At 42.9% G+C, this 17,331-nt stretch overlaps 1 protein-coding gene across 2 annotated transcripts in view; it reads right to left on the bottom strand.

The window, feature by feature from the left end:
• Window positions 1-7,034: 7,034 nt before the first annotated feature.
• LOC134224496 (E3 ubiquitin-protein ligase Iruka) overlaps window positions 7,035-17,331 on the bottom strand; it is a 110,928-nt gene continuing 100,631 nt past the window's right edge. Inside the window, exons 7-8 of one of the 2 annotated variants that reach the window (XM_062703866.1) lie at window positions 7,764-7,827; window positions 7,035-7,700 (exon numbers count right to left, since the gene is read on the bottom strand). In XM_062703866.1, coding sequence (XP_062559850.1) covers window positions 7,790-7,827 — 38 coding nt within the window. In that variant the 3' untranslated portion in view covers window positions 7,035-7,700; window positions 7,764-7,789. Of the gene's footprint in view, window positions 7,828-17,331 lie in introns of both variants that reach the window. The other variant, XM_062703865.1, reaches the window with a different exon arrangement.

The following is a 17,331-nucleotide window of genomic DNA, read 5'->3' as shown; positions in this document are numbered from 1 at the left end:
GGCCCACCGCTTAATTTTCCATGTGCATAGTCGTGTCTTGCGGCCATTGGCGGCCGTCGACGAGTAGTTGTTGCAGAAAATTATTCACAAAGATGACGTATGTAGCAAATAAGCGGAAAATCATTGAGTGGCTGTCGTCGGTGACAGCAGAATTGTGGAAATGCAATTTTCACCTCATTTTAACTCGCTGTCGACAAATCTGTTCTACTAAAAAATTTAAACAAATTCTATTGAACGCTGCCGATGCTGATGACAACCGCACGATGATTTCAAGCTAAAACGCAAACGCGCGCGTGAGAGCAGCTTTTTGAATTGACTTGAGACGATAGTTGCGCCGGTAGCGGTCCAAGTACCTAACATGTGGTGGTGATTGAGAAAAATGTTTGTTCTGAAGTTTAAGATAATTTTTGGTTGAAATACGCTATTGTGTCTTGTATACAACCTAATGTTCATATGATATTACGATTCCCATGGCACTAAGAGGATTTACGTAGTTTACGTCGAGCGGTCGTGTCTTGTACACAACCCTTCTAATTTTTTTATAAAACAAAATGAGTCGTGTGTTCCCTCGTGCGGAAGACTTGAATTTGGAGGAGTTAGATTTTGAATTGCAAATTCGCAATCAACCGGAAGATACTTTTAAGCTTGATTTGAATGCAAAGCAAAGACATTTGAGAAATTTATTTAAAAATGATCAAAAAGATGGACACATTTATCGATTACCTTACAATATTTTCGATGAATACTCTCACATTGAAGGAAGAGTACTAAATTTGGAGAAAGCATTAGAAAAAAGAGTGGAGTCAAAATACGAGTCGCGTGTTCTACATTATTGGTATAGAGTGAAGTGGATTCAAGTGAACGGGGAGGAAGAGAAAAGAAAGAAACGGGAGTTAGTGCAAGACCGCCGCAATCCCCGTTAGTGTCAACAATAAATACCATTATTCAAGGGAACGGAGAACAAGCAAGTGGAGGACAAATGTCGAGAAGTTCTCCATCGCTCAGTTTGCAGCTTCCTGGACATTCTCCTTCATCAATGGACCAGAATGAGGAAAGTAATGGTCGCGGTTTGGATACTCTAGCACAAAAGGAGTTATTCCAAAAATTACAAAAATCACACCGAAGACAACTGAGGAGCCGGCGACACTTATTACTGTGCCGCGAAGCGAGTGAGAAGAAATGAGAACAATGATAGCGGATTTAACAGCCAGACTAGCGCAGAGCGAAAGCCAGAGGAGAATGGAAGATGTTCCGAGCAGAGATAGAGCAGGTCAACAACGAGGAACGCCACAAAGAGGTGCATGTGAAAAGACCGCAGCACGGTAACAGCCATGTGATGACACACCACGGAAGTTTTGCGATGACGACAGCGATGACGAACCGAACAGGAATCCGCCGGGTTGGCGAAACAGAATTCCTCAGATGGGTGACGACCACTTCTCAGATTATTCCAATTACAACGATTGGAACAACTACGCAGGACAAGCGATAAAACAGCCTAGTGGACGATATGCAGGCCAAGGACGAGTGGAAAAGTGGAAGTTGAGGTTCAACGGTGAACCAAGATCAATGATGACAGTGGAGAGTTTTCTTTACAAAGCAAAGAAGCTTGCTGAGAGAGAAGGTGTGAGCAAGATGATCTTACTGAGAGACGTTCATATGTTGTTGGAAGGAGGTGCTTCGGATTTGTTTTTCACCTTCGTGGATGACTTGAATACGTGGGAAGAATTCGAGACTTCCATAACGTACCGATTTGGAAACCCCAATAAAGACCAGGGAATTAGAACGAAGATACAAGAACGGAAGCAACAGCGAGGAAAACCGTTCATTGCTTTTGTGACGGAGATCGAGAAGATGAATCGCTTACTGTCCAAACCGCTCTCAAACCGAAGAAAATTTGAGCAATATGGGACAATATGCGACAGCACTATAGATCCAAGATATCGATTGTTGAGGTCGAGAACCTTCAACAGTTGACGAGGTTAAATTACAGAATAGATGCCGCTGATCCACAACTGCAATTCCATAATTCAGAAGGGACATCAAGTTTTCAACGCCGCACATAGGAGTACGCAGTGTAAAAGCGTGGCCAAAACTATGCTAATCATTTTGTCGGCTGTAAATGCATTCAATTAACAGCAAAAGCGTTTTTTTTTTGTTTTTGTGCTCTTTGTATTAAAATAGTAGTGAAGTATGACCACCGGCGGCGTCAGTTGTTGTTATTAGGTAGAGCACCACTTGGCGTAAGAACGCTGCCTTTGGGAATTACAGCGTGCTTGCGACGAGTGGTGTCCTCCTCTGACTCTGTCATTGAGTATGATTTTTATGTTAATTTTCATTCTTTAATTATTACTTACTAAGATTTCCGAAGATGTGCTTTGTTTTTTTCACTTCGACTATATAAATTTGTCATCGGATAATGTTAAAGTCCCTGGATAATGTATGGATATTACAATCGATGGGGCAGATCAGATAAATTCGTTGCACTTCAGCCGCTTTATTTCTTAACAACCTTTTACATCCGAAAAATGCGTATGCTTTTCATTAAAGTCCAACTCTTCTTTGAAAGCGAACTATTTTATGAGCTTTGTCGCTGAAATCATAAATATTTATTTTTTTCGCCTAGCTTTTCTTAGAAAATTTCACTATATTCAAATGAAAACAACTCACAATTGCGTGAGGATGCGTGAAATGTTTTTCGTGGAGCTTATTGAGGAAACTCCAATCTTTCCAACGCTGACAATTTTGTTGCTTGATTGGGTTTGGAACCTAATTAAAAGTTTAATTTTGTAAAACATATTATTGTAAAGCTAGCAATTAATATCATCATTTTGGATCACCTAAAAACAATTTCAGATCGAATCATGCTTGGAAAGGATTCTACATACCCTCATTATTGGTACCTATATTGATTATCATCTTAAAAATCAATAAAAACCCAGAAAAACACGATAAAACATGAACAGTTTTTCATGGACAGTTGCAATAAAACTAGCATGTAAATTATGGTGAAGTTTTGGCAGCCAGCATTGCTCACAAGTAATCAATATTGATCCAAAAATCCCAGGGCAAGTTAGTATTACTATTTGAGAGTACAAAAACGAAAAATAATATGGCGATATCTAAAAATATTGTTTTTGACTTTTGGCCAGGATTTGGGCTGAAATACTCCTTAGTGCGCCGGCCAATAAACCACGTCGAACCGGAAGGTCGTGACTACGAAAGTGACCATTCCGTCAACGCAATCAACACTCGATCCAATCGGATTTTTCCCCAAGTGACCAGGCAGACATCGGAACAGCAAACAAGACCAGCAGAAAGTACGCCAACACCAGTGAGTAGTTGGAATTGTCAAGGCCAGGGCCATGGTTGGAGACAATGTCCTAGTATTCTGTTACGGATGTGGGAACTTGGGCAGAACAATTCGGAATTGTGATCGCTGCTCCAGAGCAACGAATGTGCAAGCCACAAACCAGGGAAACGAGTAGAGGGGGGCGATAAGGAGAATTCGTCACACCCGGTCGTTAGTAAACTCCCCAAAAATGTAACAAGTTACGATCCATTTTCTCAATTTTATTATATCAATGTTCAGAGGACCAAATGTCCCCATATTAAAGTAAAGGTCTTCGAATCAGAACTCGAAGCTTTGTTGGATTCGGGAGCAGGAATTAGCATCCTGAACTCCCTGGAAGTGATTGAAAAATATAATCTCAAAATTCAGCCGGCGTACATCAGGGTTTCAACAGCTGATGGGTCCGTATACAGCTGCTTAGGGTACGTAAATGTCCCATTCACGTACAAAAAGTTGACAAAGGTGGTACCTACTCTCATAGTGCCAGAGATTTCGCGACATTTAATATTAGGAGTAGACTTTTGGGAAACTTTTGGAATAAAACCGATGATTGACGTGGGCAGAGGGCCAGAAGAAGTGGAAACAGTAGGGGTTAGTGGCAACTCATCAATGTGTTTCACCATTGAACCGTCTGGGGATCCACTGTCTCCAGAAGTAGCCGAATACGATGAAAACCTGGACATTCCAGTTTACGAAGGACCGGTAGAGTCTGTCCCGGATCCTGATGCAATCGAAACCGAACACAAACTATCAGAAATGGAGCGGACACAGCTGACCGAAGTAATCAAGGAGTTTGAACTAGTGATGAGCAAAATGGTTCAATTTAATGAGCGGCTCTGAGCCAAGCGTTCACATGAATGAGCCGACTCATTTGAACGCCTCGTTGACTCATTTCGAAGTATTTTTTTTTGTGGATGAAGCATAAAATCGATAAAATCAAAGTGTTTTATGATATGGGGTCATTCAAAAATGACGTCACATGTTTAGGGGGGAGCGGGTCTAAGATTTTGTGACAGCACATATACTAGGTATACTAAACAGCTAAATCCTTGTACATTTAGAATCAGTAAACTGAGAGAAGTTATATGCTCTTTGCTCTCCAATTTCACTGGGGTATTTTTTTGTTGTTGTTCACATCATAACATCGAAACGCTCATCCTCGACAAGTGAGTTTCAGAATTTTTTTTTGTCAACTTCAATAACTGCATTAATCGATGAATCATTTAAATGTAGAATCTTGCTGAGCTACTCATCAATCATTCGCTGCTACCAATGCACGTAAATTCTATGACTGCCGCTATTTCTAATTTTTGAATAATCTACAAATTTCCATATCGCCTAATCAAGCCTGTAAGCAGTTCATAACAAAGTTTCTTAATGATTACCGGCGTAAATGTAGCATCACACCACGGGAATCTTGCCCTTGAAATTCCTGCATATTTTCAAAACGGCAGGATGGAAACTTTTGATAGAGTTCTGACACAGAGAATCGATATTCCGGCCTGTAGTTTTACATGGGAGACAAAACAGTTCCGGAAAGTTTACCCGAGGTATAATGTTCCCTTTAATCTTACTTGTACGTTAATACTTTCTAGCTACAGTTACAGATGTCAAACAATCAGATCATGGATCGCAAATGTGAGGGAATAGATGCTCTTAAATAAACGGACAGTTAAGTTAGCCACCCATGTATTCAAAATGGGCAGGATTTCCGACTACGAAAAAAACCGTAAAAAGATTCTCAGGCTTCCTTGAACACCAAAATTGAACGACTGAACGAGGGAACCAGCTATCGTTATTTTGAGCCATTGATTCATTTTAACAGCGACCATTCATTTTAGAGCCGCGGTTCAAAATTATAGAAACGTGGTTCGTTCGCTATTTCTTAAGAACCGGCTCAAATGAACGGCTCGTGAGCGTTCGCCCATCTCTAGTTTGAACTGACATCAGATGGAAAGCTGGGCAGAACGCATCTGATAACCCATGAAAACGTTCTCCAGGAAGGAGCTACACCCCGTAACCCGCCGATGTATTAATGCTCGCCTTACGTTCAACAAGCAATAAATGTCACACGCGCTCGCCACATGTGACTCGCCAAAATCGATCAAAACGTGGAAGACTTTGTTAGAAACTGTCGGGGATGTTCATTGGTAGCGCCTCCCGATCCTCCGGAGCCAATGAGTAGGAAGGAACTGCCGTCTCATGCATGGGAGCAAATTGCCATAGATTTTCTGGGCCCTCTTCCGGAAGGAGAACATTTGTTAGTATGTGTCGATTATTACAGCCGCTACGTAGAGGTAGTTGAAATGATGGCAAGCAACCATTGATGAACTGCTAACAATATTTTCACGTTACGGTATATCAATTTCGATGCGGGCTGATAACGGACCTCAATTATCATCCGAAGAATTTAAGATGTTTTGTACTGAACACGGAATTCAGTTGGTGAGCACCATACCATATTGGCCCCGGATGAACGGAGAGGTTGAACGGCAAAATCATTATATACTCAAGAGATTGAAGATAGCACAAGAGCTTGGTAAAGATTGGCGTAAGGAATTCCGACAATATCTCCTCATGTATCACGCTGCCAACCACACAACAACTGGGAAACCACTGTCAGAACTCATGTTTGGACGCCGTTTAAGAACGTGCCAACAGTAGTTGTTGAAGATGGCGAGGTGAGAGATCGGGACAGTGTCCAAAAAGAAAAAGGCAAGCACTATGCTGATACGAAGAAAAGAGCAAAATCTAGTCAAATTCATGTGGGTGACAAAGTGTTGATTAAGCAGATCAAGAAGAAAAACAAGCTAGGTTCAGATTTCGCACCAAAGCTATTCGAGGTGATTCAGAATAAAGTAACCTATGTTACTTTGCAGAGTTAATTTAGTGGAAAGACAGTAAGGAGAAGCGAAGCACATCTAAAAACTATCCTACAAAGTCATACTTCAGGTTCTGGAGTGGAACCCCCATTGATATAACTATGGCAGCAGGAAGTGATGATAATGATGAAGATGTACAAACAAAGGAAGGAGACGGACTTACGATCTCAAACAGAATCGAAGTTGTTGAAAGATTATGCTACTTATTGATTTCGGATTTATTGTTATTTTAAAGTAAGGAAGGGATGTAGGGTTCTAATGAAATACAATTAACAATCTCGTGTGCGCATTCTTATAATTTATCCAGGAGCTCTAACAGACCTGCGTCTGATGGGAAATTGGAGAGTTTACGAATAGTATGGGAGAGTTGAAGACGAGGAGAATTGGATTGAGCCGTGAGCGAGGCGGACGTGTTGCTGCGGTGACGAGGAGCATTGATCAGAAAATATAAGCGGATAGTTTTGGAGGATTGGTGTTCATATTTGGTAAGTGGGAACACTATAACCGGGTCACCTTTGACCACAATTGGCGTGCACTTCTTCCGCTCTGGCTTCTTCTCCTGCAACTGTTGTTGCTGCTTCTTCTTCCGCTTCACTGGTTGGTCACCGGCGTCGTTGTCTTCCAAACTGGAGTAGGTATTGCTCACCAAAATCTTTCTCCTAGCGGCTTGGTTCTCAGCCGAACTGGCTGTCGCATCACCCATTGAGGGGCCTTTAAACCGCACTCGCTATCGCGCAGTGCACTTTCGAATATGACTCAGTAGTGCTTAGTGCTTTCTTTTCAATGGACAACACGATATATTTTTATTGTTTGTTATTAATGGGTACAAATTAACCACTTTATTTATTTATACAAGTGTACTGTAGTCATAATTTATTCCAAATAGTAGCTGTGCTTCGCCTGGATAGGATGATTCGGAAAGATGCTCAGTATAGATTTTTTTCTTATAAATAATCAGTTATTTAGTTAAACTACTATAGCACAATTTGTTTTATTCATTTAGTAAAGAGCCGTTTCTGTATTTGGCGACGATTCTGTTTTTGCTCGTTAGAAATCTCTGTGGGGTGCGTGAATATTGAAAATAATTTTACCATTATGACATTACTTCCCGATAATTAAATCAACTGGAAGAAGTGCGTTTCTTAATTAGTAGCTATTTATTACAAAACCGAAGCATAAGATGACCTTTATTAACGCATGTTTTTGCGGTGTTCAAATTACGATTATTATCAATCTTATTTTATTTTCTGTTTCTTAAATGAGAACTTATAGTTTTCATTTGATTTTTATTTAATTTTTGTAGATAGACAGACAAGGAGCTTTTCGGATTAAATTGGCAATTTTTCTTTAGTATTTTAAACTGTTGCATGAGTATCTCATGATCGCCGGCTTAGTAGCAGAAGAGCTTAGAACTATGATGTCACGGTTGGACGGTTCTAGGTGAACCAGTCAAGGACTGAAAACCTCTATAATAAAGAATAAAAAAAAACAATACAAAAAGGAACAGAAAATTCTTGAAAACTGTTTACCTATAATAGGATTTGGGGGCCACTATTTACATTGACACACTCCCGGTAAGTTTGGGGTTATCCGCTAATAAATAAAAAACAAAGTTTTATGTACACATCTCTATAATATTTTTCCGATTTGCGAGCTTCAGGGCTTTTTTTCGATAAATATCACAATCTAATAGAAGATGCAATAGAATCATTAGCATTTTATGCATGCTTACGGATAGACGCGCTACGAAATTTCCACTGATTGTATTGAGGATCAAAAAGTTAGGAAAACTACAATCAAGAACTAGAACAAAACGATGAGAACAAAATAGGGAAAATAGGAAAATACATTTCAGAAAGGAAGAATTATCAATTCAACCAGTAGATGCATAAGTATTAGATTGCTAATGGCGCAGTAAATCTTGTGATCAACATATTTTGCTCAAGGTGGTATTGTGCAACTTTCGTAATCAGTTTCCAAGGCTCTCATAGATGTGCAAAATTTATCCACAGAGGAAATTAATAGCACTATCACACAATTCCCCACGTGGCGGTCAAATTTTTGGAAATATCAAAGTAGTAGTTTTTTTTTGCGCGGTGCAATACTATATTCAAGACAAAATTTTCAAAACGACTTATCTGCTTTTGTAAACAAAGATTCAAACGACGATTTGACGAATCTGATAGCTCTCCCACGCAAACCAACACCATGAATAGGAAGGTGAAGGTTTCCGCTACCTGTTGATGGTGTTGGTTTGCGTGGGGGGAGTTATCAGATTTGTCAAATCAAGACAAAATTTTCAAAACGACTTATCTGCTTTTGTAAACAAAGAATCAAACGACGATTTGACGAATCTGATAGTTCTCACACGCGAACCAACACCATCAACAGGTAGCGGAAACCTTCACCTACCTATTGATGGTGTTAGTTTGCGTGGCAGAGCTATCAGATTCGTTGAATCTTCGTTTGAATCTTTGTTTACAAAAGCAGATAAGTCGTTTTGAAAATTTTGTCTTGAAATGGTCGTTTGAATCTTTGCTTACAAAAGCAGATAAGTCGTTTTGAAAATTTTGTCTTGATATGAACATTGAAGCGACCAGGCCTGTGCGATGTTACATATGGGAATTTTGTTGATTGCACAGTTAAGCCATAGAGCGGGGATATCTCGTACAAAATACAAACCGCTCCTTTTTAAGTTTTTTTTTATTGCAATGAGATTTCTTTGGGTGTGGTTTTGCTAAGAAGGTTGATGTAGTAGGGGAAACCACCAAATGTTGAACGGATAATTTTGTCGCCTATTGTTGAACTCCCATAAGAAATACACTGCGTTCAACAATAGGCGACGACAAATAAGTGTCCACGGTGATTAAACCCCAGTCAGCTTACCGAATTAACAAAACAAAAACCGAATTAACAATTAACAAAAGATGACTTACCGATAAACACTAATAATCCTAATTATAACTAATAATCCAATTCGATTAGCCCTTGGACGTCTCCTGTATGGATCGTTCCAAAAAAATTGATGCTTCAGGTGACAAGAGGTAGCAACTAGTAATAGGCTACCGCAAATCAAATGAAAAAAACCATTGATGATCGGTATCCTATATCGAACATCACGGACGTTCTACATAAATTAGGACGATGTATGTATTTTACCACTCTAAAATATCTTCACGACACGACTAGAGAAAACTACTCATATCAGACGAACCATTGGTGCCTTGACCAACCTTATCAGTTTATCCGGAAATTCGTATTCGTGCATTAGCTGACATAGCTGGTCTCAATCGATTGTATAATATTCAGTTCTTGGCGTCGATCATGTATTATAACTTATCACGTCCGTAGCAAGCTATGCATAATTACGTCAAACTTTTTCATACTCTAATACACTTTCGTTCAATAAAGACGTTTATTGTAAAAGCTTCGCCTAACTTATTATTAGTAGCTATAGCGGGATTACCTGTAGGAGCAGATATCTTGAAATTTGAAAAATTAATGAGGTAGCCGGATTTTACAAAGCTATTCGGAAGTTCGAATTTATTAGGCGTAAGATTGGTTTGGAGTTATTGACTAGCAATACTAGTTGATGGCAATTGGTTGATGGTGTACTATACGCGAAACTAAAAGTTGGATTAAATGTACGGATTTGGAATGGATTTGAATTGGATTTGGATTGACTTTATACTGGATTTAGATTGGATTTGAATTGAGTTTGGATTGGATTTGGATTTGAATTGAATTAGCATGAATTTTCTTTATTAGGTTGTTCTTATATCTTATTAGTAATGAAGTTCAGCACCGCTTAGTTTTGGATTGCATTTGGGTAAGATTTGGAATGTTTTTTTGGAAGAAATGGTCATTGTATTTGACAAACAAAAGAAGGCCTTTGGCTTCGTAAATTTGTTGTTCTCTAATCATCCAACGAAATGAATCACGTTTTATCTTTCGCGACCCACACTCTGAATCATTGTTCTGGTATTAAAACCATGATGTTGAGTCAAGTTTATTTTGGTGTTCACCTTCGTCTCATTTAAAAAACCCAGAAGAAAAACAAGCATTGCATCCTATGCCAGAAGATTGTTTATGCGTTTTTAGGATCTGTCTCAATTGGATAATTAAACTGAAATTAAACTTAAAAGTGACATTTCAATAATTATCAAATAACCCTGCTCGCAGAGCAAGATTACTTTTGACAGATATCGAATCATTTTCCATCGATGTCCTATTGGAATTGCTGGGTAGCACCAGCCATTCTTATAACGGGGTGATTTTTTAATTTTCGAACTGTCACTTTTAAGTTTAATTCTCCAAATGAGACAGATCCTTAATGAGAGAAGAAGGGAAATGTGGGGTTTGAGTAAAATGCCTTCAGCGTGTGTTAACACTCCTCCGACCGTGATAGGTTTTACTTACACGAACGACCATGCCTCGAAAGACACTATTTTCAAATCGCTATATCTCAGCCGTTAGTGAACCGATTTGAATAATTTTGGGACTCACAAATTTTCCCGTCCATCAAGATTTGTCTGAGATGTTGAGACCTCCGATCGGACCAAAAATAACCTCTGTGGACCTCCAAACGTCGGAGCAAGTCGTGATTTTCATACAAATTTCGTGGTTGGTGCTCACCAGCTTGATGTTCATGCTAATATTAGTAAGATACTTCGTAATCCGTGAGATTTAGAAAGTTGCCGTCTTCTACAATTTTGTTCGGGAGGTTGAAACCAAACTGTCGCAGATCATATTATTTTGGAACTCGTCCGCTTGGCGGCGCTAGTGTATATGGGAATACTCCGTCAGTCAAATATTTCGGAATCCGTAGGACTTAGAAAGCTGCCGACTTCTACAATTTTGTTCAGAAGACCAAAACCGTACTGTCGCAGATCATATTATTTTGGAACTCGTCCGCTTGGCGGCGCTAGTGTATATGGCAATACTCCGTCAGTCAAATATTTCGGAATCCGTAGGATTTAGGAAGCTGCCGTCTTCTACAATTTTGTTCAGAAGACCAAAATCGTACTGTCGCAGATCTTATTATTTTGGAACTCGTCCGCTTAGCGGCGCTAGTGTATATGGGAATACTCGTTGGGTCAAATATTTCGGAGTCCGTAGGATTTGGAAAGCTGCAGTCTTCTACAAATTTGTTCAGGAGGCCAAAACCATACTGTCGCAGATCATATTATTTTGAAATTCGTCCGCTTGGCGGCGCTAGTGTATATAAGAAAGCTCATTGAGTCAAATATTTCAAAATCCAAAAGATTTAGAAAGCTGCCGTCTTCTACAATTTTGTTTAGGACTCCAAAAATATATTGTCGCAGATCATATTATTTTGGAACTCGTCAGCTTCGCGGCGCTAGTTTATAGGATAAAGCTAGTTGTGTCAAATATTTCGGAATCCGTAGGATTTAGAAAGCTGCCGTCTTCTACAATTTTATTCAAGAGGTCAGATCCATACTGTCGCAGATCATATTATTTTGGAACTTGTCCACTTGGCGGCGCTAGTGTATATAGGAAAGCAAGTTGAGTTAAATATTTCGGAATCCGATAGACTGAGAAAGCTGCCGTCTTCTACAATTTTGTTTAGGACTCTAAAAACATACTGTCGCAAACCTTATTATTTTGGAACATGTCCGCTTCGCGGCGCTAGTGTATATGAGAAAGCTAGATGGGTCAAATATTTCGGTATCCGTAAGATTTAGAAAGCTGCCGTCTTCAAAAATTTTGTTCAGGAGGTCAGATCCATACTGTCGCAGATCATATTATTTTAGAACTCGTCCACTTGGCGGTGCTAGTGTATATAAGAAAGCTAGTTGGGTCAAATATTTCGGAATCCGTAAGATTCAGAAAGCTGCCGTCTTCTATAATTTTTTTTCAGGAGGCCAAAACCGCCAGCTTGGCGGCGCTAGTGTTTATGAGAAAGCTCGTTGGGTCAAATATTTTGAAATCCAAAAAATTTAGAAAGCTGCCGTCTTCTACAATTTTGTTCAGGAGGCCAAAACCGTACTGTCGCAGATCATATTATTTTGGAACTCGTCCGCTTGGCGGCGCTAGTGTATATGGCAATACTCGTTGGGTCAAATATTTCGGAGTCCGTAGGATTTAGAAAGCTGCCGTCTTCAACAAATTTGTTCAGAAGACCAAAACTATACTGTCGCAGATTACATAATTTTGGAACTCGTCCGTTTGGCGGCGCTAGTGTATATGGCAATACTCGTTGGGTCAAATATTTCGGAGTCCGTAGGATTTAGAAAGCTACCGTCTTCAACAAATATGCTCAGAAGGCCAAAACTATACTGTCGCAGATCATATTATTTTTGAACTCGTCCGCTTGGCGGCGCTAGTGTATATGCGAAAGCTAGTTGAGTCAAATATTTCGGAATCCGAAAGATTTAGAAAGCTGCCGTCGGAATTCTTTCGGAAGTTCTTCCAGGAATTCCTCCGGAAGTTCCTCCAGGAATTCCTCCGGAAGTTCCTCCAGGAATTCCTCCGGGGGTTCCTCCAGAAATTCCTCCGGGAGTTCCTCCAGGAATTTCTCCGGAAGTTCCTCCAGGACTTCCTCCGGAAGTTCTTCCAGGAATTTCTCCGGTAGTTCCTTCGGGAATCCTCCGGAAGTTCCTTCGGGAATCCTCCGGAAGTTCCTTCGGGAATCCTCTGGAAGTTCCTCCAGGAATTCCTCCGAAAGTTCCCCCAGGAATTCCTCCGGAAGTTCCCCAGGAATTCCTCCGGAAGTTCCCCAGGAATTCCTCCGGAAGTTCCCCAGGAATTCCTCCGGAATTTCCCCAAGAATTCCTCCGGAAGTTCCCCAGGAATTCCTTCGGAAGTTCCCCATGAATGCCCCCGGAAGTTCCCTAGGAATTCCTCCGGAAGTTCCTCTAGGAATTCCTCCGGAAGTTCCTCTAGGAATTCCTCCGGAAGTTCCTCTAGGAATTCCTCCGGAAGTTCCTCTAGGAATTCCTCCGGAAGTTCCTCTAACAATTCCTCCGGAAGTTCCTCTAACAATTCCTCCGGAAGTTCCTCTGGGAATTCCTCCGGACGTTCCTCTAGAAATTTCTCCGGAGTTCCTCTAGGAATTCCTCCGGAAGTTCCTCTAGGAATTCCTCCGGAAGTTCCTCCGGAAGTTCCTCCGGAAGTTCCTCCGGAAGTTCCTCCGGAAGTTCCTCTAGGAATTCCTCCGGAAGTTCCTCTAGGAATTCCTCCGGAAGTTCCTCTAGGAATTCCTCCGGAAGTTCCTCTAGGAATTCCTCCGGAAGTTCCTCTAGGAATTCCTCCGGAAGTTCCTCTAGGAATTCCTCCGGAAGTTCCTCTAGGAATTCCTCCGGAAGTTCCTCTAGGAATTCCTCCGGAAGTTCCTCTAGGAATTCCTCCGGAAGTTCCTCTATGAATTCCTCCGGAAGTTCCTCTAGGAATTCCTCCGGAAGTTCCTCTAGGAATTCCTCCGGAAGTTCTTCTAGGAATTCCTCCGGAAGTTCCTCTAGGAATTCCTCCGGAAGTTCCTCTAGGAATTCCTCCGGAAGTTCCTCTAGGAATTCCTCAGGAAGTTCCTCTAGGAATTCCTCCGGAAGTTCCTCTAGGAATTCCTCCGGAAGTTCCTCTAGGAATTCCTCCGGAAGTTCCTCTAGGAATTCCTCCGGAAGTTCCTCTAGGAATTCCTCCGGAAGTTCCTCTAGGAATTCCTCCGGAAGTTCCTCCGGAAGTTCCTCTAGGAATTCCTCCGGAAGTTCCTCCGGAAGTTCCTCTAGGAATTCCTCCGGAAGTTCCTCCGGAAGTTCCTCTAGGAATTCCTCCGGAAGTTCCTCTAGGAATTCCTCCGGAAGTTCCTCTAGGAATTCCTCCGGAAGTTCCTCTAGGAATTCCTCCGGAAGTTCCTCTAGGAATTCCTTCGGAAGTTCCTCTAGGAATTCCTCCGGAAGTTCCTCTAGGAATTCCTCCGGAAGTTCCTCTAGGAATTCCTCCGGAAGTTCCTCTAGGAATTCCTCCGGAAGTTCCTCTAGGAATTCCTCCGGAAGTTCCTCTAGGAATTCCTCCGGAAGTTCCTCTAGGAATTCCTCCGGAAGTTCCTCTAGGAATTCCTCCGGAAGTTCCTCTAAGAATTCCTCCGGAAGTTCCTCTAGGAATTCCTCCGGAAGTTCCTCTAGGAATTCCTCCGGAAGTTCCTCTAGGAATTCCTCCGGAAGTTCCTCTAGGAATTCCTCCGGAAGTTCCTCCAGGAATTCCTCCGGAAGTTCCTCCAGGAATTCCTCCGGAAGTTCCTCCAGGAATTCCTCCGGAAGTTCCTCCAGGAATTCCTCCGGAAGTTCCTCCAGGAATTCCTCCGGAAGTTCCTCCAGGAATTCCTCCGGAAGTTCCTCCAGGAATTCCTCCGGAAGTTCCTCCAGGAATTCCTCCGAAGTTCCTCCAGGAATTCCTCCGGAAGTTCCTCCAGGAATTCCTCCGGAAGTTCCTCCAGGAATTCCTCCGAAGTTCCTCCAGGAATTCCTCCGGAAGTTCCTCCAGGAATTCCTCCGGAAGTTCCTCCAGGAATTCCTCCGGAAGTTCCTCCAGGAATTCCTCCGGAAGTTCCTCCAGGAATTCCTCCGGAAGTTCCTCCAGGAATTCCTCCGAAGTTCCTCCAGGAATTCCTCCGGAAGTTCCTCCAGGAATTCCTCCGGAAGTTCCTCCAGGAATTCCTCCGGAAGTTCCTCCAGGAATTCCTCCGGAAGTTCCTCCAGGAATTCCTCCGGAAGTTCCTCCAGGAATTCCTCCGGAAGTTCCTCCAGGAATTCCTCCGGAAGTTCCTCCAGGAATTCCTCCGGAAGTTCCTCCAGGAATTCCTCCGGAAGTTCCTCCAGGAATTCCTCCGGAAGTTCCTCCAGGAATTCCTCCGGAAGTTCCTCCAAGAATTCCTCCGGAAGTTCCTCCAGGAATTCCTCCGGAAGCTCCTCCAGGAATTCCTCCGGAAGTTCCTCCAGGAATTCCTCTGGAAGTTCCTCCAGGAATTCCTCCGGAAGTTCCTCCAGGAATTCCTCCGGAAGTTCCTCCAGGAATTCCTCCGGAAATTCCTCCAGGATTTCCTCAGAAAGTTCCTCCAGGAATTCCTCCGGAAGTTCCCCCAGGAATTCCTCCGGAAGTTCCTCCAGGAATTCCTCCGGAAGTTCCTCCAGGAATTCCTCCGGAAGTTCCTCCAGGAATTCCTCCGGAAGTTCCTCCAGGAATTCCTCCGGAAGTTCCTCCAGGAATTCCTCCGGAAGTTCCTCCAGGAATTCCTCCGGAAGTTCCTCCAGGAATTCCTCCGGAAGTTCCTCCAGGAATTCCTCCGGAAGTTCCTCCAGGAATTCCTCCGGAAGTTCCTCCAGGAATTCCTCCGGAAGTTCCTCCAGGAATTCCTCCGGAAGTTCCTCCAGGAATTCCTCCGGAAGTTCCTCCAGGAATTCCTCCGGAAGTTCCTCTACGAATTCCTCCGGAAGTTCCTCTAGGAATTCCTCCGGAAGTTCCTCTAGGAATTCCTCCGGAAGTTCCTCTAGGAATTCCTCCGGAAGTTCCTCTAGGAATTCCTCCGGAAGTTCCTCTAGGAATTCCTCCGGAAGTTTCTCTAGGCATTCCTCCGGAAGTTCCTCCAGGAATTCCTCCGGAAGTTCCTCCAGGAATTCCTCCGGAAGTTCATCCAGGAATTCCTCCGGAAGTTCCTCCAGGAATTCCTCCGGAAGTTCCTCCAGGAATTCCTCCGGAAGTTCCTCCAGGAATTCCTCCGGAAGTTCCTCCAGGAATTCCTCCGGAAGTTCCTCCAGGAATTCCTCCGGAAGTTCCTCCAGGAATTCCTCCGGAAGTTCCTCCAGGAATTCCTCCGGAAGTTCCTCCAGGAATTCCTCCGGAAGTTCCTCCAGGAATTCCTCCGGAAGTTCCTCCAAGAATTCCTTCGGAAGTTCCTCCAGGAATTCCTCCGGAAGTTCCTCCAGGAATTCCCCTTCGAAGTTCCTCCAGAAATTCCTCCGGAATTCTTCCAGGATTTTCTCCGGAAGTTCCTCCAGGACTTCCTCCGGAATTTCTTCCAGGAATTTCTCCCGTAGTTCCTTCGAATCCTCCGGAAGTTCCTTCAGAATCCTCCGGAAGTTCCTTCAGAATCCTCTGGAAGTTCCTCCAGGAATTCCTTCGAAAGTTCCCCAGGAATTCCTCCTGAAGTTCCCCAGGACATCCTCCGGAAGTTCCCCATGAATTCCTCCGGAACTTCTTCCAGGAACTCCTCCGGAAGTTCCCCAGGAATTCCTCTGGAAGTTCCCCAGGAATTCCTCCGGAAGTTCCCAGGAATTCCTCCGAAGTTCCCCAGGAATTCCTCCGAAGTTCCCCAGGAATTCCTCCGAAGTTCCTCCAGGAATTCCTCCGGAAGTTCCTCCAGGAATTCCTCCGGAAGTTCCTCCAGGAATTCCTCCGAAATTCCTCCAAGAATTCCTCCGGAAGTTCCCCAGGAATTCCTCCGGAAGTTCCCCAGGAATTCCTCCGGAAGTTCCCCAGGAATTCCTCCGGAAGTTCCCCAGGAATTCCTCCGAAGTTCCCAGGAATTCCCCTGAAGTTCCCAGGAATTCCCCGGAAGTTCCCCAGGAATTCCCCTGAAGTTCCCCAGGAATTCCCCGGAAGTTCCCCAGGAATTCCCCTGAAGTTCCTCTAGGAATTCCATCGGAAGTTCCTCTAGGAATTCCTCCGCAAGTTCCTCTAAGATTTTCTCCGAAAGTTCCTCTAGGAATTCCTCCGGAAGTTCCTCTAGAAATTCTCTGGAAGCTCCTCTAGGAATTCCTTCGAAGCTCCTCTAAAAATTCCTCCGGAAGTTTCTCTAGGAATTCCTCCGGAAGTTCCTCTAGGAATTCCTCTGGAAGTTCCTCTAGGAATTCCTCTGGAAGTTCCTCTAGGAATTCCTCCGGAAGTTCCTCTAGGAATTCCTCCGGAAGTTCCTCCAGGAATTCCTCCGGAAGTTCCTCTAGGAATTCTTCCGGAAGTTCCTCTAGGAATTCCTCCGGAAGTTCCTCTAGGAATTCCTCCGGAAGTTCCTCTAGGAATTCCTCCGGAAGTTCCTCTAGGAATTCCTCCGGAAGTTCCTCTAGGAATTCCTCCGGAAGTTCCTCT

The sequence above is a fragment of the Armigeres subalbatus genome, chromosome 3, assembly GCF_024139115.2.
Source record: "Armigeres subalbatus isolate Guangzhou_Male chromosome 3, GZ_Asu_2, whole genome shotgun sequence".
NCBI lineage: Eukaryota > Metazoa > Arthropoda > Insecta > Diptera > Culicidae > Armigeres > Armigeres subalbatus.
Note: the sequence above shows the minus strand (reverse complement) of the source record. Positions and strands in the feature narration are given on the sequence as shown.